General features: G+C 32.8%; 1 protein-coding gene across 2 annotated transcripts in view; it reads right to left on the bottom strand.

The window, feature by feature from the left end:
• Positions 1–24,407, bottom strand: part of LOC140434652 (bifunctional 3'-5' exonuclease/ATP-dependent helicase WRN-like) — a 49,885-nt gene that overhangs the window by 8,682 nt on the left and 16,796 nt on the right. For both annotated transcript variants that reach the window (XM_072523067.1, XM_072523066.1), the window contains exons 4-11: positions 16,929–17,139; positions 14,630–14,823; positions 11,887–12,160; positions 9,146–9,319; positions 6,912–7,144; positions 3,072–3,234; positions 1,684–1,806; positions 1,499–1,632 (exon numbers count right to left, since the gene is read on the bottom strand). In XM_072523067.1, the coding sequence (XP_072379168.1) occupies positions 1,499–1,632; positions 1,684–1,806; positions 3,072–3,234; positions 6,912–7,144; positions 9,146–9,319; positions 11,887–12,160; positions 14,630–14,823; positions 16,929–17,139 (1,506 nt within the window). The remainder of the gene's footprint in view (positions 1–1,498; positions 1,633–1,683; positions 1,807–3,071; positions 3,235–6,911; positions 7,145–9,145; positions 9,320–11,886; positions 12,161–14,629; positions 14,824–16,928; positions 17,140–24,407) is intronic.

Below are 24,407 nucleotides of genomic sequence, written 5' to 3'. Positions count from 1 at the left end.
TTGACAACGGCTTCGTGATCAGCGTGTAAAAATATGTCTAACATGTCCTAATGAACTTCCGGTCGTAACAAATTTTCACTTCCGCTGAACATTTTTTTTTATTTCCGGTTTATTTTGTAGTGGTGGTTTATTTTGTAGTCGTGGAACATGCAACATTGTTAAAAATTATAAATTCTCATTATTTACAAAGATATAAGGAAACATTTTCTGAAATACTTTTGGAAATATTCGAGCGTAAGATACTCCGCAAAATATTTGGAGCTATAAACGATCAAGGGCAGTGGCGCAAAACGTTTAATTTCAATTAGATCAACTCTTAAATGAACCAGATGACGTAACGTTCATTAAAACCCAGCGACTTACGATATGATTTGTTAGAATAGTGAGCGACGCATAACTCATAGTCAGTCGAACACCGCGCACGTTCATCAAAATCAAAGAAATGGTTGTCTATGGTAATGGTTTGTTCGGTTATGCTTAGTTGTGCGCGCTGCAGAGCGATAGCAGTGTGTGTTTGACGATGTGTGTTTGACGAAATTTACTATTTTTGATGGGAATAAGCCACAATTTAAATTTAAAATAAGTTTATTTTTATATATTTTATAAAATAAAATAAAATATCGTATCGTACTGATTCGAATAGAATCGAATCTAATTGAATAAAATGAATATTGAAAAAAATGAATTGAATAGATTATCGAATCGAATCGGAATCAAATTGAATCAAATATCAAAGTGATGCTTCATTTTTCTTCTGCAGAAATCGGATGTTGTCTTCGGTTGTAGGGTGTTTTAGTAATAGCAGCCCTTATGATATACCTATTCCTTATGAATAAATTGTAAGATAGTTTTAAATAAATCCTTGGAAAGTCTAAAATATTTTTGAAATTTTTCTTCGTTTTGAAACAACCTTCTTTCGACTGTTAACTTAAAAGCACCTTCTGTATTACGACATAAAAAAATTTAATTTACATTTTTATTTCTTTTATTTATATTTGACATTATCAACACTTCTTCTTCCTCCTTTTCTTGGACTAATAACATTATTGCGTTAAGTTTGCGAAAATTCATTTTTCTAAACGTACAAAATCTGTGAGAATAAACGTGAAAATAATTTCTAAACTTAGGTGACAAACCATAGTAAAGTATAAATAAATCGGACCGTGAGTTTAATTCTCATTGCAATATAAATGAGAAAATGCAATAACTCTGGTAATGGTCAAAGAAATGTTGAAATATATATTATACTAAAACATCTGATAACAAACACCATATTATAGTTACCGATGAAGCAAAGACACAAATCAATTGAATTGATTTTTACTCGATGGAACTAGATGCAAATAAAATTATTAGTATGAAAGCAAGCAACAGAAGTTGCAAAATTTATATGCATAAATATGTAAAAACTACTTCAATTTATTCAAAATATTAAAATTGTCATTAAAGTCCTTTGTAAAACCCGTCATTATTTTACTTTATAAAAAAAGTTTCTTACTTTGTAACGACTCCAATTGTCTTAAGGTTTGAGGCTTTGCCTCCGCTATTTCTTGTAAAGCTTTTGTAGAAGCCACCATATAAGGCATGCAACCTTCGCTATTTGCAATTTCCGTCCTTTTATTCACTAACAACCTGAAAAACATGGTTATAAAATCTGGTTTATGATTTGAACTAAGTATTTACCTGTATACCTCCGATGTCTTAGTATCAACCTCTTGTTTTGAAAATTGGTCCAATGGTGTCGCTTGCCGGCTGCTAGTGGACTGAGTACTAGATACTTGATCACCTTTTTTTATCCAAATAGAACTAAATAAAATGAACAATATTAAAGATTAATTATTTCATATTTTTATAACAAATTTACACCCCAGTTATTAATATTTGCTTAAATTTAATTGTATGATCACGAGAAGCAGTTAACTTAATTATTGAAATACTCCTATGAAAATCCAAATTACAACGATTAATAGCCCATCTTATGAAGATCAAAACTGAAGTTAGGTAAAAAAAATAATCAGTATCTTTGGGTAAGATTACAATTTAATTTAAATAAAAAAAAACAAAATTGAGGACAGAATATTAAAAACAACGAACAGATACGCTAGTTCCGTCCTAGATTTGAGATTTTCAGGCCAGCCACTTTTTATTCAGATAATGTACAAATATAATTGAACACCTTTGTCTAATAACAGTTAATTTACTGTTTTACTATCTTTAAAAATATTCGGTGTTTGAGATCACCAATGATAGCTAAAAGGTATATAAATAAGTCCTTAAGGAATAGAAACAATAATTTATTGTCAATAAGTTATACAATTAATAATACTTCCCACCCTGCAGATAAAATACGAAAAACTAATAATTCTATTTCCGATATACTCCAGAGTTGTAGCAGCTCAGAAACTCATTTCAGTAATCCACAGAAAGGCACTCCTCAGGATTTGTAGTTATTATCGCACTTTGTCAACGGATGCAATGGCATTGTTAGTTTGCTACCAATATATCTAATAGCCGAGGAAAGGACGAATAATTAGAGTAGGGTGAATTAAAAAATAAAGTTGTGGTTGATGTGTGGCACGCCACGAAAATTATGTTCAAATTTTGAAACACCGAGCTCAAAAGGTTCGCCATCACTGCTCTAGCTTCTCGTGGGACAAGAATGGGCCAGAAACAAACATAAAAAGCAAACTAAGAAGTTCAGCCGAAAACTATGGAACTGGATTCTGTTATAGACCATACTCCAGAAGGAGAAAAGAAACTACTGGAAAGTAGTTAGGAAAACCACCATGAAGCTCAGCAAACACCGAAAATCATCCAGCGAGTGATCATGAGTGGCACATAGGTTTAACTAACTACGTTTAATTTACTGTTGAATCAAAGCCTTGATCAAACATTACGAAAGCACGCGCAAAAAGTTATTCGAAAGCCAAAGGACTCCTTTATCTTCAAACTAAATGAGTTTTCTCCATCACATTATAAATTTACTGCTATAATACAAATAAAAGCTACACCTTCAAAGATTCCAATAGTTGTGTGGTAGTATTTTGAAATTATTTTTGAATAAAAATTACCTTTTGGTTGTTAAACATTCCAATATGGTATCAGTTGGAGCCGTGATTAACTTTCCCGTGCTGTTCAAGAAGCGTTTTCCAGTGTCCGAGATAATGTACACAACAACAAATTTATTTGCAGACTTTTTATTTGTCAAAAATTTGTGCTTAAGCAAAAGACGACCTAAAGCATAAAAAGCAAAACAAAATATATTTTAAATACAGTTACACATAGAAAATTTATCTAAGCTGCCCTACTGTGCTGAAAATTCGCCTATAGGATCCTGATTAGGGTCATTTTCAGTAAGACCTATTTGGGATTGAGACAGAGTTCTTGACTAGGGTTACCTTTCTGCTCATTTCCTTTATATTTTTATTTATGGACTCGGAAGTCACTCATTTATAGGTCTTGTTTTGCGCCATCATGAGTTGGAATGATACACCGTCAGGCCCGGCAATTCGCTTATATCGTGCGAAGAATATAATGCTTCAGAGTTAGGGACATCGTCTAGGCAACACTTTTCCCACCGTACCATGCATCCTCTGGACATGGTGATGTTACACCTCAGGGTTAAAGAGCTATTAGTCGCAGCACAATTCTTCCGTATGATGAGTTAGTTGTTGGCTACCTAATGATTTGCCGATTGAGCTTGCTGTAGTTGTACATGTGTGTATGTATATTTTGGGTTTGCAAATGTGTGCATTTATATATGTGGTGTCATGTTCAATCAACAAACCTAGAGTTAATGACATAGCTGTAGTCCTATGTCGTGTTCTCAGTTGATCCACGTATGTTTAGTTGGTTATAGCGTATTCACATGATCTATATATATCCATAAAACGCACTCCCATCTTGATCCTCGCATCTTTCTTTAGGTTTTCTTCTCTGTTTTTCTGTAACACATTACTCAGGAAGTCGGATTCACTTTGTCCCATCCATTTCAGTCTCTGTGCGTCCACGTTCTATTTTGTTGTTTTTTAGTATACGCTATATTATGTTTATCATTTCTTTCATTTCCTATTACCCCCGAGTATTTGCAGTGATGGACTTACTTTGTACTTTCCTTTATTCTGTTATACTCTTTTCTGAAACGAATTAGGTATTTTGTTTTCCTGTGGTAAATCTCTAGTCCTCTTGCTCGCTTCGATTGTAAGTTTTTATTAAGGATTTTTCCTATATATTGACAAAGATACCATATTGCCTACGTATATTCGCCTTGTCTGTTCCTTGTCTTTCTACTGTTATATTAAGGAGAGTACTTGAAAATAAGTCGCCTTGTCTCACCCTCGTTTCCTTTTCGATTCTGTTTGTGTGGTATCTTATTCTGTTACGATTTTTGCTTGAGAGGCTTCTATTGTCTTTTTTTGTTAATCTGGTTAGCTTGGACGGGAAAAATGGATTATTCATTACCTGTAACAATTTATTTCTTTCGGTGAGTCAAAGTCTTATTCGAAATGTGCGGAGAGGATGTATAGTTGTACTATACTGTGCTCATTGCATTTCTTAATTGTTTGTGTAACTATATACACTGGATGTGTTGTTGATCTGCCTTCCCGAAATTCTTTTTTACATCCTCAGTTTTATTTTGCTGAGTCAAATGGGTTTTTTTTTAATGAGAGATGTTAGACTTTTATATATGGAGTTTAGTAATGTTATACAGAGTTTCTCTGTAGTTTATTATCCCTTCTTAAATATTGGCATTTTCTTTGCCTCCTTCCAGTCTTCAGACATTTCTTTTATTTCTCATCATCTCGACAATTAATTTATAGATACTCGTTAATAACTTTGCAGCCTGTCTTTGGTAAATTCGTTAGAGATTTCTCTTCCTCTTCTTCTTCTTTTTATGTAGGCATGACTGTCTGTTTTTCAATGTGCCTCTAGTAAGTTGTCGTTCCATCGTTTTCGTGATCTTCCTACTGATCGACTTCCTATTGGTGAACCGTCTCTTGCCGTCTTTACTACTCTATTTGTTGTCATTCGGCTTATATGATCGTTCCATTCTACTCTTTTATTTTTTATCCAGTTCTTGATGTTCTCCACCTTGCATCTACATCGTATATCTGTACTTCTAGCTCTGTCCCATAGTGTCTTACCATCAATTTTTCTAAGTCTTTTCATCTCTGCTGTTTCTAACAGCCTTTTTGTTCTCTCTGTGTCAGGTCGTTTTTCTGCCGCGTATGTCATTATTGGTCTGATGACTGTTTTGTAAATTCTGCCTTTCATTTTTCCCGATATTTTTATTTCTCCATATTGTTTCATTCAGGCAGCCTGCGGATCTGTTTGCTCTAATTACTTGATCTTCCACTTCAGTTTCGAGCTATCCGTAGCTGTATAATGTGATGCCTAGATATTCAAACTCCATCACTTGTTCTATTATCTGGCCTTCCAGCTCCAATTTACATCTTCGTAAATTTGCTGCTGTAACCATGCATTTTGCCATTTTTGGGGAAATTAATATGTTAAATTTTCTGGCGGTTATATTAAATTGGTGCAGATTATGTTGTAAATAGTCTTCACTTTGAGAGAGTAGTATTGCGTCGCCTGCATAATAGATTATTTTAAGTTGTTTTTTTCCAATTTTGTATCCTTTTTTAAATCTTACTTTTTTTATTATTTTATCCATAATTAGGTTGAACAATAGAGAACTCAGGGAATCTCCCTGTCTTATCCCATTGCCAGCTTCAATAGGGTCGGTTAGTTCTTCTTCCACTTTTATTTTTATTGTGTTGTTTGGGTAGATATTTTCGATGGTTTTGATTATTCCTAGTTGTCTCTCTTGCGTACAATGCCTGTTTGTTGTATTCTAATGATTTCTCTTGCATTTGCCTCATTATAAATACAGCGTCGGTGCATGATGTTCCCGACCTAAAACATTGTTGTTCATCTGCTAGTGTTATAATTTCATTCAGTTTATTTGTTATAACTGTTAGGGATTTCTATAACTACTTTTTCGTTTTATTCGTTTAATGAGTTTTAAATATTCTTCATGGGTTAGTGTCTTCATCTCATTACAACATCTGTTATCGTTGACATCTTTGTCCACTCTGGCGTATTGTTCTTGTTCTGGATTTCGATAATTTTTAGGTGAAATGAGTTCCCTTCCAGTATTTTTGGGTATATAATAGTATACTACTATCTTTTTCAATCTGTTTAAACATTTTAATTAATCAAACCATTGTATGTTTTTTGTTTTCACAGCATTGGTGAGCTTCTTAATTTTTTACTTATATTCGTTTAGTGATTTTCTTTTTTAGATTTGGTTTTAGTTTTATAAGCTGTGTCGAATTTTCTTCCGTTTTCGTTCTGTCCTAGAACTTCTTCGACTAATTCCCAAATGATATCATTTATCTGTTTCCTATTTTTTCTGTGTTTTTAACTTCTGTTAATTATCTATTTAAGTTTCTCTCATACCCTTCGTTTGTCTTGTCCGTTTAGTTGATCCGAGTTCCATCTTGATTTATTTTACCTTTTTTGGCTTTCTAATTATCTTGTTTCTTGTTACTATAAAATGGTCGGTGTCCACATTTACTACTCTTTAAGAACTTACGATATGTACTATTGTCTCCCATTTTTTGGATATTAGTTTTGGATGTGACCTATCTGATTTCTATCTATAGTACCCTATTTCATCAATGTTACTTTACATGGAATATGAGCATAACGAAGATTATACCATGTATACAAAGAGAAGCGAAAGAATATCCCAAAATGTATGTATAAGTAGATGATTTTTTAAGTAACGGGAATAAATTGTAAGCAACAAATTCCTAATGAATAAAAATGTAAAAACTGAGAAAAAATCTCCAGCAGTGGATTATACAAAGATCACGAAATAAGAAAAAAAAATATCAAAGACTTACCAATTTCGGTCCACCAATTGTTTGATTTACTTTTTCCACATCCCCATAAAGGTTTATCATACAAATATTCATACTTCTTCTCAGCCTTTCCTACTAAAATTTTAACGTAGGTGTTAATGCCATACCCAGGCATATTATCAATCACGGATAAAAATAACCTTGCATCCTCGGAAAAATCAAAATTACCATTGGTGTCTAATCCTTCATAATTTTCAAGATTGATAGTTCGTTTCCTAAAAATAAGAAAGCTATTTAAAGAATGACAATGTGTTGACAAGAACAACAAGGGAATTCTAGCGGTTTTTATATTCGAGAAAGTAAAATTTCAGGATGATTGGAAAACAATTTTTCAGGGTGTTTCTTCAGGATGGTCTAAAGTGGGCGCATTCATTTCGCAAGTTCGTAACGAATCATAACTGGAAAAAAATAGAAGAATGTGAAAAAATACCGTAACTGTAAATTTAATAAAAATTACAAAACAAAAATTCGTTAGGATGCTAGTTAGGATACTATCACTTGTTATCTTTAATATTTTGTACATCATATTTATGCCTTATCTTGTTCTTTGGTGTAGATCCCTGGTTTACATTTAGTAGAAGTAGCATTTGTTGTGTGTATCATTATCTACATATATTTAGTTAACTTATTTTTAGTCTTTTAGGACTAGTTTTTTGTAGTTACTTTTGTGTAGAACTTTGTCTTATTTGACATAGCAGTACAGTTGGTATTTATTTTTTTATCTTTGTTCATTAATTGCATTTGCATTTTATTAAGTATTATACAATTTCAAGTATTTTATATATTAAGTACACAAGTAATCCAGAGTATTTTTTTGTGAGATTCACTCATAAGACGCTTCAGTAGCTATTCATTTATTTGGGATGTGATCTCGTGTTTTATATATTTACCTAATTTTGGTTATTTGCCCTTTATATTGTATACTTATATTTGTCAGTTGGCAACTCCGTTCTGCCATGTCAGTTTTCGATTTAATAGAAAAGGGAACTTGTTTTTATAACATTTTTCATCTACTTAAGCTCATGTTTTAGTGTATAAATTAATTTATATATTAGATATCTTCTCTGAGGTGATTTCATTTTATATTTGTAGTTGATGATGTTTTTACATATATATATTTTCTCTTTCCTTTCCTCTTTTTGACTTTGTTTTATACATAACCTAATCACCAAGCCAAGTGAGGTAAATATTCAGACATCGAATTGGCCCCCTCACAGTCCCGACATAAATCCTACTGAATACTTATGGGATATTGTCAGTAGACAATTAAGACTTCGTCGGCCCCTTCCTGCTTCACGGCGAGATATAGAAACTATGGTTATTGCTATCTGAAACTCCATAGACTAAAATCAAATAGCACACTGAATATCCATCATGCCTAGTCGATGTGAAGCTGTTATTAGAAGTAGAGTGGGAAGTACGCGATATTAGTTTACATTATTTCTTTTTTTTTTTAAGTTTTGTTATCTGCTGCTATTTTTTATTGTTAAGTTAGTATTGTTTCAATTAAAACACTTGTTAAAAAATAAAACCGTCTATTTTCTTTGTTATTAAAGATAACATGGAAATTAAAAAAACATGTTAACAAAACATGAGACACAACATGGTTTTGATGTAAACCCACCCTTGTACCTTGTCCTCCCTACAGGGTGTTTCAAACTTAAAATAAGACAAACATTTTATTCCAACTGGTATAAGACCAAACCAGAAGTTTGAGTAACCATTTGACAAACAGTGTAAATACAAAAGAAAAAGTCTAAAATAATAAAGTGGGATCCGTTAATCCGTTTACGAGAAAAACAAAATCAGCATAAGTTTTGGTGGTATAAAACTTTTGCGATTAAGTGTATATATATATATATATATATATATATATATATATATATATATATATATATATATATATATATATGAATTGAGACGCCGAATATATAAAAATAAAATAAACGGCCAAAGGAACACAATTCGTCAACTTTCCGTGTAGGAATTGGTATCAATAGGTTGTTATAACGTTATTTCTGTATGCCCTACGTCCTTAGACACTAGGGTAGATACAAACTCATACCGCCAAAAAGCGCCATCTATTTTGGTAGCCTTAAACGAACACGACTATCGTTTTGACAGTAGTTTTTTTATAATAATATATATATATATATATATATATATATATATATATATATATATATATATATAAATTAAATTAAAAAATTACTTACGGTGCTGAACAGTTATCGCAACATCTATCTCTCTTAGATGTATTCATCGTCTCCTCGAAATATGAAAGGATAAATTTTCTTCGACATTCCGTAGTTTCAACATAATTCGTAATATTGTTTAACAGAACTTCCTTTCGTTCTTTATTGATTGCAGACAGTTCCTTTTGTAAAAACCTACATCAAAAAAATAATAAAGTAAAAACGACCACAATAGGTACATTAAATACAGATAAAACATATAAAAATATTTGAATAGAGGAGGAAGTAATAGACAATATTCACAGTTAAAAGATGAATTATCATTATCCAGCCTTAGGGTTAAAGCATAGTGCGACAACGAAGTTCGAATTTAGAGACGAGACCAAAGGTAACACGCTGTACATCAAATTAATGTATACTACTATATAGTACTACTATAGTCTCTACTATAATTAGAGAACTAAAAGAACATCTTCATGTCTATTGTGAACATAAATTATTAGATTTTCATTTATGATCTGCGAAGCGGATATATGTATATATATGATTAATATTATGTTCAAGTATTAAATATCATGAAATCCATGCATGGGTCAGGGATTAGATTAAAAAATAAAATGTGTGCTATTAACAGTGAACCAAGATCCACCCAAAAATTTTGAATTTTATACGTTATGTATCTCAAGTTTAAGTATAATGAATAATATATAAGAAGTTTTAAAATTACTTATTGCTAATTTTTATATGAATTAAATTCGTGAATGAATTTTATAGAATTTTTATGTCAATAAACGTAACCTAAAAATTATTACTAAAAATAATATCGATGTAAGAGTGTAAAAAGACATAAAACTTAATTAAAATTATACTCAGAATTTTGGGTACTGATAAATAATATACAAATTATTAAGGACCATTATTTCAAATATTGTAAGCAATAGATGGTCAGTACCTATTTTATAAACTCAGCATTTATGTTAACTTAAAATATATCTCAAAAGTGCATCTTATATCTGATTTGCTAGATAGATTCTGGACTTAAATTCTGTTTTTTTCTTGTGGTGGCTATCTATTCGGAATCCCAGCTCCCTCATTTGATTTAGTAGTTATTTCAGTCTCATCAATGACAGTGAAGAACAATTCTGAAGCCTGTTTGGCATGACTTTATCTTTGTTTTCTGATGTCGCTATATTACATTCTCTCTCATCTCTAACGAGGCCATTATGATCTTCAATATACAGGGTGATCAAAGTCATAATACAAACATTTAGTTAAATACATGTTAAATTTAGGTACAGGAATTAATAAACAAAACTCGAAAAACCAATTAAAGTTCTTTCTAATAAGGTCCTAATAAATAGGGATATCCATTTAAGAAAGTTGAGCAATTTTAAGTTCGCCTTTTGAATCACCTTGTATATTCGTTCACAAAATGATGAAATTAGACAATATTTAAAAAAAATTGTTCTAAATAAAAAATTTTCAATTATATTATTTAAAAAAGATACATGAAATCGGACACTGTTTAAAAAAAAATTGGTCATATCTCTTAAATCACTCCGAAGATTTATTCAACTTCCAATGTAACCGGAAGTGTCTGGAGGCTCTACTCCAGCCACCAGGTATTTTAGAATAATTGGGAATATCCAAAAACTATATATTCTAAATTGAACTCCCAAAAATCACTCTGTATAAATAAATTGTTATTTGGATACTCTTACAAATACACAAATAATAATAGTACATACTTATATTAAAATTAAAATATTGTTCTAAAGCTATTTTCTTGTGGCATGTTAGAGTAACTACTATTTAAATAGGAATAAGCCACAATTAAAGGTTAAAGTATGTTTATTGATGTTTCAATTTCCACTTCGGAAATTAACGATTTCCAAAGTGGAAATTGAAACGTCAATAAACATATTTTAACCTTTAATTGTGGCTTGTTCCCATTTAAATAGTAATTAAAATTAAAATGTTATTCACATTAAATACCGATACAAATATGGTAGATTAACCTCCATACTTAAAAAAAATGGAAGAATTACATGAAAGCCCAACTAAGGCATTAGAGAAAATGTACCTACAGGATAATGTAAAATTAAAACTTGATAGGAGAATTTGGATATGGGCTAGAAATGTAAGGGGTGATATATTATTTGACTAGCATTTTCTAATAAGAAAAAGCCAAAATAGAAATGGACGTAAATGCTACAGGTGGAAACACTAAAAATGAAATTTACTACATATCAATAAACAACAAGAATTTTATGAAAGAAGTTCCTGTAATAAACTCATATATGTGGGTAGTGACCACAGAATGGTAAAATGTCAAAAAATAATACATATTACATAAAAATAAAGAGGAAGCATTGTCAATAATGTTTTGTAGTGATTTAAATATATTGCTTTTTGGTAGTATCATAAATTTGTTATTATAAGTTAAACTATGTGGTTGCATTAGTTAAATATATTCAATATTAACAATATGTTTTTATAGTATTGGGTTGTTTAGTTTACGATTACTATGACTACCTTTTACTGTATATAAAAGAACGATGACCAGGGTCACCCTTTAAAATCACCGTTATTTAAAAATCACGATCACTAATCACGGCGTGATTCAAAAATCACCACGTTTACCATCACTATTATAAACAAACTACTAGTAATGCTTATATAAAACAAAACTTTTCAAAAATACTTTGATGTTCTTTGCCTTCTTTTGCTGATGATATCAAATAAAACAAATTTTTACTAACCTATGTGACCTAAAATCTGCTGCGGAATAAAAGCAAACACAGGTTGCTGGTTGGCCATCTCTACCTGCTCTTCCTATTTCTTGGTAGTAATTCTCTATACTATTAGATATTCCATAATGAATTACATTCCTTACATCGGGTTTATCAATACCCATACCAAATGCTATAGTTGCTACTACTACCTCTATTTGATCTCTAACAAATTTTTCATGGGCTTCTTGTCGCTGCTTTAATGGTAGACCGGCATGATAAGGACTACAATTAATATTTGAAGCTAAAAAAAAGTAAAAATGATATTATGAATGAATATATTAAATTTTAATAATTCCATATATTTATTTGATCACGTTAAATAAATGTCACGATTCTAAAAACAGGGAAACGTGATATAGTTTAGAAACATTTATGGAAGTAATAATATCAAAAACTAGTACTATGCCGAAAACGGTACATTCTTAGTGTTACTTGAGTGCTATGAAATAAGTAGTCGAGTTTTCAAAGTAACCAGAAACTCAAATAGGAAAAAACGTCTGTATATCTGAGGAAACAAAAAATAACACAGAGAACAGGAAGTCCTTAAGGTGGGAATCCAATCTGTACAGAAAAATGTAAGCGGATAAGGAGGAACATATACTTTTGGGGTATAATATGTTGTTTATATTTATATATAACGGTGATCGGACTCATAATTACTTATACCGTGCTGGTTTTCTGGAACCAAATAAAATACACGAAAGAGAAGATCCTCCTCTACATATTCATGTCAGGCAAGATCACTCTAAAAAATGCCTTAAGACTTCTGGAGATAAGTTAAGAAGAGCGTAATCCATAAAGATTCCCAGATATTACGAGAATCTTCCTAAATATTGTTACGCCGAGCACTTGCTACGCCCCTGATCAAACATACTAAACGTTCGATATACGATTCGATCTGCAGCTGAGAGAATTCCACTCGGTTCTGGAAGCGTCAGAAGAGTGAGCTGAAATATATATATTGTTATGATGTGTTGTTTGTTTGAATGATGAGCAATGAGTATTTTTAATAATATAATATATAGGGTTTTTATCGCGGTTCTCAAAGAATTAGTTTGTAAGTATTTTTTAAATTATCTTTATTATAACTATTATGAAACACACATATATATCTAACCTAGCCAATGTAAATTTAAAATAAACTATCTTTAAATTGATATTCTTATAAAACTAATTAAATTCTATAGACAATGTTAAATTTAAACAAACTATCTTCAAAATTGAAATTGTTATGACACTAACTAAATTATATTAACAAAATTTTGTACCTTTCTTTCACTGAATGCCTAAATGAACTGTTTTCCACTATATAGATTCTAATCACCACTGAATGTCTTCGTACTTCGGTTATCCTTGTTTTTGTGAAATTACTTTTTCCAATTATCAGCTTCTACCAATTTAAGATATATTTTTCTTCACCAGCATTTATAAACCACCAAGCAAACCAGCAAAACAGCATTTATATTTATTCTTCTTTTCAATATTCCAATATCCAATTATTATAAGTTGATTTATACTAATCTCCAATCATAATATAATTTTAATTTCTTCCAATATACTTTTTTTTAATCTTCAATAATTATTTGTGTATAATTATAAATGTACATTAAAATATATGCATAATTTTTAATCTTCATTTAACTCACTATATTAAACAATTGGACTATTTGTAACTGATTCACTGACTCCAACTAACTTTCATATTTCTTACTAAACTTTTCTGACTGCCTTCTTGAAAATTCTGAACAATTTACTTCACTAACTAAATGTGTCTACTAACTTTCATAATAAACTGGCCTCATAGTAACTGTAACTCATAACTGATCCCTTCTAATCCAAATCACCGGGTATTTATATCTTTTTTTCTGTTCTAGAATCATCTGGCAATAAATCATGTTCCATTTGTTTTATTAAATACATGTCTGAATTTTCTGGAACAAACCATTTCGCAAACATGGCCATCTCCGGTGATCTAGAGAATTCCATTCTTTTCTATTAATAATTTTGTTGACATTTAGGCTTTTCAGATCAGAATAAACATTTAAATCATTAAATATATATAAATTAAACATTTTAAACTAACATTATTATTATAACCCCACTTTATATTCGTATTATGATTAATTTCTGTCTGTCAATTTACTGTATAGTTGGTTGCCTATGCACATGGCTCACTTAAATATATTTACAACATTAAAATACAACTTTTTACACTTATTATATGCTAATTTATTAAAAATGCCCTCACATAAATAATTTTTATTAAATTCTCTAGTATATAACTTATAAATTATTTTCTTTAAACATTTTTATTTCTCCCATATCATATCAATATATATATATATATATATATATATATATATATATATATATATATATATAAATATATTTCAGCTCACTCTTCTAACGCTTCCAGAACCGAGTGGAAGAGTGGAATTCTCTCAACTGCATTAACAGCTGCAGATCGAATCGTATATCGAACGACGTTTAGTATGTTTGATCAGGGGCGTAGCAAGTGCTCGACGTAACAATATTTAGGGAGATTCTCGTAATATCTGGGAATCTTTATGGATTACGTATTATTTAACATTTACTTCACTAATAATCCCAATAAACGTAGAGATCCCAGTTCCAAAACAAAACAAATCAAAAACAATGTTAAAATAATTATTTATCGTTGAATTAAATAGAGCATTATTATACATTTTACCTTTAAGTAATGCAGCTATATCTTCTGTCAGTTTTCTGGTTATACAATAAATAATAGTTGGTCCTGAGAACTGTAGCTTATTATTTTTCCTCACCATAATTGATTCAAGATCGTTTAAAACATTATTTGACTTCGGTTTCACGCTCAAATAAAAGTTTGGTCGATCAAAACTCGTACATACAAGTTGGGGGTTTCTATAAAAGATTGAAAGGTATATAATTCATTTTGCATTAGATTATTAATATAAATCATATAAATTGAAAATGTTAAATTTGAAATGTTTTCTAAAGACGACGTCGTATGATGGTGGTTATGCGTTTGAAACACACAACAGAAGACACATTATGTTACACGTTCATTTGAACGTTTTTAAACAAAGTGTAAGAGTAGACTTTCCTTACCAGTAAGCAAGCTTTGATTCTAAAAATATTTCGTGAATATGTCGTTTTAATAATTATAAAAGCTTATAAACTCTTCAGGGTCATGTTGTTTTTTAAGAATATTAATTTAAATTAATAGATAGTAAATTAAAAAAAATAAACTCTTTCAGGAAAACAATCTTTTCAAAAATATCAAAAAACAACAGAATTGTATTATACCAAAAGGGAATATGTCACATCTGGCAAACGTTTATACTAGATATTTTGTTTGACAATCGTAACGTAAATGCTTATGACAGAAACATAGAATTAACTGGACCACCAATATTAGAGTCAAAAGTACAATATGCAATCTCTAGTTTAAAAAAATGGACAAATCCTTAAGCTATTTGACATTAAACGCTTATGCAAACTGTTGTATGTAACAGCATATATGCAACAGGGGGCAAATACCAACAAAATGGCAAAATAAACCTTCGTGGCAATACCAAAAAAACACAATGCCAGTCGCTGAGAAGAACACCGTTTCATTAGATTAATAAGCTACGCATTAAAGGCGTTGCTAAAAATACTAAATAACAAATTTATAACAGATGTGAAGAAAGAACAGGAGAATTTGGTTTCAAAAATGACTTGGGAACAAGAGAAGCACTTTTTGTATAAAGTTTGGTGCAAAAATGCTACGACCAAAGAAAATATGTTTTCATTTGCTTCATGGATTACCAAAAAGCTTTTGACAACGTCAGACATGAACTATTGATACATACGTTAAACGTGAAACGAAATTGGATTCGATCGTCCGATATAGGGTTGTATTCTCTCCCCTGTACTGTTTAAACATTTAAGTAGACGAGATATTTCAGCTTGCTTCGACAGAACGAGAACGGCATTAAAATTAATGGGCTTTCTATAATAATCTAATATATGAGAAAGAAAATAAAAATGAGAAAGTCATTCAAACTATTAAAAAGCGAAATCTTGCATATTTTAGATATGTCATAAGAGGATCAAGATACAAACTGCTATACAGTTAATTATGGAATGTACAAGAGATAGAGCCTAGAAAATAACCTTTTAGAGCTGCCATAAATAAAGTGAAAATTGTCAAGTTTATATTCAATCTTCAAGACAAGACGAAACTTTCAGAAGAAGAATGGCTAGAAAAGTTTTCGTTAAATTTGATAAATACCTCCGCCGCCGTGAAGTTCCATAACCCTTAGAAATACAACATATGGCCCATCCTGATGTACGGAAATGAGACCTGGTCACTTAAAGTGAGATCTCTGAATCAGGTGGGGGCTTTCGAAATATGATGTCTTAGAAGGTTGCTTAGTTTTCCATTGGGGACCACGTAACAAATGATGAGATCCTAAGAGGAGCCAATGTCCAAAGAGAATTGTTAGATCTCATCAAGCAACGAAAGGTTGCTAGGTTGCTTGGCGAAATACTTGCGCCATATTCTTACAAAATAACAATACTATAATCTCATAAATGTCATCTTGATGAGTAAAGTCTAAGTTTAAATAGGCCCTGGACGAAAGCAACATTCATAATTGAGAGCTATAAGAACCTGATGCGACATAGCTGATGTCAGTACGATAATTACAAGCGGAAGAAGGATCTTTGTACATTCGACAACCAGCATGGACGCCTTAGGTACATGTTGTATAGCGTACGGCACCCAAAGATGAATTGAAGTAACTTGGCAGTAGTTACACCATCAGAATGCCAATTACACATATTTTCTATATTTTTTAGATTAAACATATATTCTCTATTAATAAATAAATTCGTTTTTTTTTAATAGAATATATATGTATTCACAAAAGTTAGATCATTATATTTTTAAAAACCGGAAGGAATCGGATTTAAGTGTTCGGCTTTTTTCAACAGTGTACTTATTATATGATATCATTTACCTTAATTTTAAATTTTTAACAATGTCGTCGCGAACTTTTTTAGTAGCTGTAGCGGTCACCGCTAGAATAGGAACATCAGGCATAATGTCTCTTAATTTACCCAGCTTTCTATATTGAGCTCTAAAATCATGACCCCAACTACTCACACAATGAGCTTCATCTATTGCTAACAGGACTACTTCTAGTGTTTTACTCCATTTTACTAGTAAGTCTGTAAAATACAATTAAAAACAATAAGAATATCAAATGACATATATATATATATATATATATATATATATATATATATATATATATATATATATATATATATATATTATGCAGAAAATTCGGCTAAGTTTGCTCATTATACATAAAATTATTTAGGTACTGTTATCTAAGTCATGCACTTCATAAATAATGCAACACAACTACCAATTTTAGTATACAATTAGTTTATTTTTCACAATATAACAAATAAAATAGTTTTACTTTGAAATTGAAATTTAACGACTATATCCGGTTTATATCTAGATACGAAATAAGAGTTTATTTTACACATTATGTTGAGTTAAAGAGGTTTTAAATTTCTAGAATGAAAAACAGTTTTTGAAGAATATTGGTACAATAAAAATGTGACTGAGAATAAATTAAATGATTTTTATCTCAATAGCACTATTTAGGGTGTTTCCCATAGACCTCAGATTAGACTTATCTCTGGAAATTTGCACTTCCCCATAACTATACAGAATTGTACTGTCTAGCTAAAATACACACTGGTAAATTTAAAGAAACTGAATAAAATTTTATGAAATTAAAGGACTATCTTTTATTTGCTAGTAGAATAGTAGATCAAGATTTCCTTATGTAAAGAACAGCAAGATTAGAATGATAATTGTTGGGCCCGAGTTTTGCTTATGGGTGGGAGCCACTTCCGTGTAAATACAATTGATGTAAGGAAAAGAATATATCGACACACACGATAACAAAATGAACGGTCTAACTTTATTCCTACAGTTTTTTTCGGAGGAGACCAAATTATGGTGTGGGGTATCATATGTTTAGAGGCACGCACAGGGTTGGTGGTAATTGTTGGCGGAACTACAAATCGGTACATTTCTAACACTCTGCAAGACGATCTGGTATCTTTCGGATCGCATATTGGAGAAAAGGTACTATTCGCGCAAAAAAATGCTTGTCGACACATGGCTCATTGTGTAACTGACTTTTTAGATCAAGTGAAAATACCTGCCATAAAAAAGCCTTTAAAAGGTCTAATAGCTTCGAGACTGAACCTTCCATGCAGCTCTTTGCCGGTGACTTTTCTCGACCTAATGTAGAGAACCGCACATTTGCCAGGCTGTCGCACTGACACAAAATGTGCTCTGCTGTTTCTTCCTCTAGGTGACAGAATCTGCATAGATCATCATCTGCCAATCCCATCAGCTTCAACTGCTTATTCAGCTTACCAGATCTACTATGGATTTGACTCTTTTCCTATCTTTGGTTATTAGGCCTGCTGTAAATTTTGGCGAATGTTCTATAATAAACTGTTTCGCCTGTCTTTGTCCTGTTGAATTCCTCCACCAATCTTTGTGTGCTACCCATTTTCTTGTAGCCGTTCTTGTTACTGCCTTTGTAATGCCGCAGAACGATTCCAGCCCAATGAATGGGATTAATGAGCCTTGTTTGGCCATTCCATCTGCTTTTTCATTGCCGTTATGACCCTCGTGCCGTGGTACACAGGCTACCATAACCTTGATACCTTTTCTGCCTTTCAATTTCTTCCATGCAGTAATGGATTGCCGTTATTTCCGGCTGGAAAATTATGACATCGTTACATAGACTTACCAGGAAATGTATCTCTTGCTTCGTTCCTCCTATACTGGCACCTAGACCCTACGATGTTTTTGAGCCATCAGTGTACCAGGAAGCTTCCGCTTGTATAGGTAAATCTTACTTCCAGTCATCCCTTGCATCGACGGGTTGCCCCATTACGATATCTGCTTTTAGATCCTCGATTAGCTTTCCACTGTAAGCACACTGGATTATGTGTTGCTGACCATGTATTAACCAGTGGATCACAGATATGGCTTCGTCTTGTATAAAGATATGAAGTGGTGGAAGATTCAGCAGGAGTTCCAACGTCGCTGTACGAGTTGTTTTTATGGCCCCCGTAATACACACGCATGCTAGCCTTTGTGTACCACGTCACAGACCCATACATACATCCATACATTGGGTTAAGCCCCAATTCTTACCACACATTCTTCTACATCTGCCCAAGGATGGTTTTCAGTATGTGAGTATTCCATGTAAGCCTATGATCCAAATATGCCCCTAGATATTTTGTTTCTTTAGCAAATTGAATCTGTTTCTCCCAGCAACTGTGGTTTTAGGTCTTGTAATGTTGTCTTTTTTGTGACGTTGATGATTTGTATTTTTTGAGCATTGACTGTCGGTCTCTCTTGTTACAAACTATTTTTACGGTTACTTGCATTCTTCCAGATACAACCTGGGTGATTGCAATATCGTCAGCATATCCTAGAGAATAAAAGTCTTTTGTGGAGAAATTTTGGAGAAAATAATCAACCAAGGTTGCCCAAAGTAGAGGTCACAGAACTCCTCCTTGTAGACAGCCTACAAGTTATCTAGCTTTGATGGTTGCCCAGAGTGGATATTACTATCCTATTCTCCAGGGATGCCCTTATCCATCTGCATATTACCGCAAGTGTGCCTCGTCTACTCATTGCTTTCTCCATGAATTCCTTTTGGCCTTCCGAATTTCTTTATTGTATAGCGTTAGCTTATACCTGTAGGCATCCCAGTCTGGCAGTCGTGGTTACTTTTGGCTTTGTTAAATAGCCTTCGGATTTCTGCCATTGGCATCTTTAAGTCGTTGTTCCATCAGACTGTATTACTGCCCGTATTCTTCATTGTTTTTTTTTTAGACAGTTTTCATGGTAAGTTTAAACAAGTTCGTACTGTTCCCCAGATTTCTACTGAGGGATTCTCTACATGCTACCCAGTTTGTATCCCTAGGATACCTGTATTTAATTTCCGGTGGAAATAAATTAAAGTCAAATCGTATATGTCTATAAACCGAACATGAGGGTTCATCATACAAATACTGATTTGTTATAATATCACTTATTCCTGTGCAGAGTGTTAAATCTAACACTTCCTTGCATGCCCTAGTGACAAAAGTTGGTTTGTTTCCTATATTGGATATAATTAAAAGACCAAAGTGGTATACCAGGCATTGGTGGAGAGCTTATAATATATAACCGATCTTCCAAAATCAAAATATATATCCCAGTATATTAGTTAAACGACGTACAGCCGTTGATGAGTTTCGGTTCCAGGAATTTAATTACGGTAAAGATGAAAATCACAGAGGGAGGGATTATGAAGGAGATAATTCTCGGATCAGCGCACCTTCCATATGATGATGAACAACCACCAAAAAGAGAAAATACAACTAATTCCTCAGTCAAAATTGATAGCTAAGTATAATCAACATATGGGTGGTGTTGATTTGCATGATAACAGCATATCAAATTATATAATAAAGTTAAAAGTGAAGAAATGGTGGTGGCCCCTTTTTATAAATGTGATTGATAGTGTTATTGTTAATGCGTGGAAAATAAATAATGTGGCAAATAAAACCAAAATTTCAGTTACTCTTATGATATATATATATATATATATATATATATATATATATATATATATATATAAACATATATATATATATATATATATATATATATATATATACATATATATATATATATATATATATATATATATATATATATATATATATACAGTGATGAGTGTCTTACCACCCGGCAAAATAGCGGAAAGGATAGAAGACAGATTAAGTTGTGAGATAGTACGAGATAAGGCTAGTTATTAGACGTGTCTATTTGACTTCAGTCATAATTATACGGATGACCTCGAAAATATTTTATTTTAATAATTTCTGATGTTAGAATAAATGATTAAATATATTAAGATATATTATAGTAAAAAACATTAATTAGTAGCGATTTTAAATTATAAATCTTTAAGTTTATTTAATAATAAAAATAACTCAACTGAAATATTTGACTAAACTAAATAGGTATGATCAGTCCGAAAACAATTGTTGTGTGTGGAGTTGGCGTAATAGTTAGAGACGTTGTCTATTGATAAGAAGACTGGGGTTCAATTCACACCAAGGGTAAAAATTTTGTTTTACTCAATCAAAAATAATAGAAAATATGATACATATTAGGTAACAAGTTTTCGAAAAACTCATTATTTACAATTTATTCTTATTCCAATGTTATAAAATAGAAATACAAAATATTTCAAATTTAATTCCAGTTTTACAGTCTTCAGTTGTGAATGGAAAATAATCCATTGAAGACTGTTTAATGTCAAATCCATCACTAAATTCTCAGTGTTAATATCAATTCCTCTGTACAGGTAATGATTTTCAAAACAATTGCCGACATTGGAATGGATGCGCGCGAACAGCTACCTGCTTTATAGCTAACCAAATCATCAAGCCTTCAAGTTATCAAATAATAACACATCGAGAAGTGTTTTTTACGGTAAACAGAAACTTTTTATTGAAAAAACAATTCGTGAAAAGGATTTTAACCGTCGAGGAAAAAGTGCAAATTGTTGTCTGGCATGTGAATGGATTATCAGACAACATGATTAGACAACAATTTGTAAATATGTTTCCAAATAGGCCGGCTCCAGCACGATCAACAATTCAGTCTATTATACGTAATTTTTTTACTTATGGATCCGTGTTCGATCCAAGAGGAGTTCGCAGACGAAGGGAGGTAAATCCAGATTTGGAACTAAGGGACACTTTGATTTGTGCAAGTATTGAGCAAAATCCTACCCAATCAACACCTCGTCTCGGAGAACAATGTGGAATTCCAAGATTTAGAGTAGGTGAAATTTTGTAAAGACATCGATACTGTCCCTATAAACTTCATAAATCCAACGAACAATTCCCTGGGGATCAATATAGACGTTTAGAATTTTGTCAAACTGCAATGGAAATGTCACATCAAGATGAACATTTTTTAGAGAACGTTTTGTTCACCGATGAATGTACGTTTTCATTGCATGGCCGTCACAATTCAATCAATGCTAGGTATTGATCTCGAGAAAATCCTCGTCAGATTTATGTCGCTCGTACCCAGCGTCTTCGAAAAGTAAATGTTTGGGGAGGCATAATAGGGAATCATGTCATTGGTCCATTTTTTATAGACGGTATGTTGACTGGGCGGAAATACTTGGAACTTCTGCAAAATGAAATTGTCCCAGCCCTTTGTAATTTACCAATACCTTTCGATTCCATACGGTTTCAACACGATGGTTGTCCTGCACATAATTCTCGCATCGTCAGTGAATATCTCGGTACGACTTTTCCTAATCGATTGATTAGTGGCCACGGATATTTTTTTATTTTTGTAGAATTTTTACTTATTTAAACATTCTTTAAAAGTTTTTACTTTATTTTTGAAAGTACGACGATACTGTTTTGTCAATAAGATTTTTTGTTTTAACTTTAGTTTTTGTTTAGTGAAAAACCACATGTGGGTTTTGAACTCTAATCGTCTGCGGTGTCTGTATCGCAATGTCGAATTCTTACCACTAATCCACGAAGGATTTATAATTATTCCGTGACAAGAGTATATGAAACTCCTCAAATCATAGTAGAAATTATTCTTGGTTAATAATTTAAAACTTTAGATTAAATAATCACTATTAATTAAATTATTTTATTCACATTTTTGCTTTATTGTGATCAATCAGTTTTTACTTTATGCGAAATTAAAAAATGGAAATACGTCACACATTCGACGTTACTCATAATAATTATGACCGAGGTGATTTAGCTCGAATCTAACGTCTAAAGGTGTGAGACTTCGATAGTGGTAATGTAATGTAATATAAATTATAGGTTTTTCCGATTATTTCTCACCTCTACGAGTTTCATCTCTTTTATTTCACAAGGTAACTGTGTTTTCTATCTCTTACGCTAAAAAGCCGGGTGGTAAGACACTCATCACTGTATATGTGTGGTGTGTGTGTGTGTGTGTGTGTGTGTGTGTGTGTGTGTGTGTGTGTGTGTGTGTGTGTGTGTGTGTGTGTGTGTGTGTGTGTGTGTGTGTGTGTGTGTGTGTGTGTGTGTGTGTGTGTGTGTGTGTGTGTGTGTGTGTGTGTGTGTGTGTGTGTGTGTGTGTGTGTGTGTGTGTGTGTGTGTGTGTGTGTGTGTGTGTGTGTGTGTGTGTGTGTGTGTGTGTGTGTGTGTGTGTGTGTGTGTGTGTGTGTGTGTGTGTGTGTGTGTGTGTGTGTGTGTGTGTGTGTGTGTGTGTGTGTGTGTGTGTGTGTGTGTGTGTGTGTGTGTGTGTGTGTGTGTGTGTGTGTGTGTGTGTGTGTGTGTGTGTGTGTGTGTGTGTGTGTGTGTGTGTGTGTGTGTGTGTGTGTGTGTGTGTGTGTGTGTGTGTGTGTGTGTGTGTGTGTGTGTGTGTGTGTGTGTGTGTGTGTGTGTGTGTGTGTGTGTGTGTGTGTGTGTGTGTGTGTGTGTGTGTGTGTGTGTGTGTGTGTGTGTGTGTGTGTGTGTGTGTGTGTGTGTGTGTGTGTGTGTGTGTGTGTGTGTGTGTGTGTGTGTGTGTGTGTGTGTGTGTGTGTGTGTGTGTGTGTGTGTGTGTGTGTGTGTGTGTGTGTGTGTGTGTGTGTGTGTGTGTGTGTGTGTGTGTGTGTGTGTGTGTGTGTGTGTGTGTGTGTGTGTGTGTGTGTGTGTGTGTGTGTGTGTGTGTGTGTGTGTGTGTGTGTGTGTGTGTGTGTGTGTGTGTGTGTGTGTGTGTGTGTGTGTGTGTGTGTGTGTGTGTGTGTGTGTGTGTGTGTGTGTGTGTGTGTGTGTGTGTGTGTGTGTGTGTGTGTGTGTGTGTGTGTGTGTGTGTGTGTGTGTGTGTGTGTGTGTGTGTGTGTGTGTGTGTGTGTGTGTGTGTGTGTGTGTGTGTGTGTGTGTGTGTGTGTGTGTGTGTGTGTGTGTGTGTGTGTGTGTGTGTGTGTGTGTGTGTGTGTGTGTGTGTGTGTGTGTGTGTGTGTGTGTGTGTGTGTGTGTGTGTGTGTGTGTGTGTGTGTGTGTGTGTGTGTGTGTGTGTGTGTGTGTGTGTGTGTGTGTGTGTGTGTGTGTGTGTGTGTGTGTGTGTGTGTGTGTGTGTGTGTGTGTGTGTGTGTGTGTGTGTGTGTGTGTGTGTGTGTGTGTGTGTGTGTGTGTGTGTGTGTGTGTGTGTGTGTGTGTGTGTGTGTGTGTGTGTGTGTGTGTGTGTGTGTGTGTGTGTGTGTGTGTGTGTGTGTGTGTGTGTGTGTGTGTGTGTGTGTGTGTGTGTGTGTGTGTGTGTGTGTGTGTGTGTGTGTGTGTGTGTGTGTGTGTGTGTGTGTGTGTGTGTGTGTGTGTGTGTGTGTGTGTGTGTGTGC

This window comes from Diabrotica undecimpunctata, chromosome 2 (genome assembly GCF_040954645.1).
Source record: "Diabrotica undecimpunctata isolate CICGRU chromosome 2, icDiaUnde3, whole genome shotgun sequence".
In the NCBI taxonomy this organism is placed as follows: Eukaryota; Metazoa; Arthropoda; class Insecta; order Coleoptera; family Chrysomelidae; genus Diabrotica; species Diabrotica undecimpunctata.
This window is presented reverse-complemented; position numbering and strand designations above follow the sequence as displayed.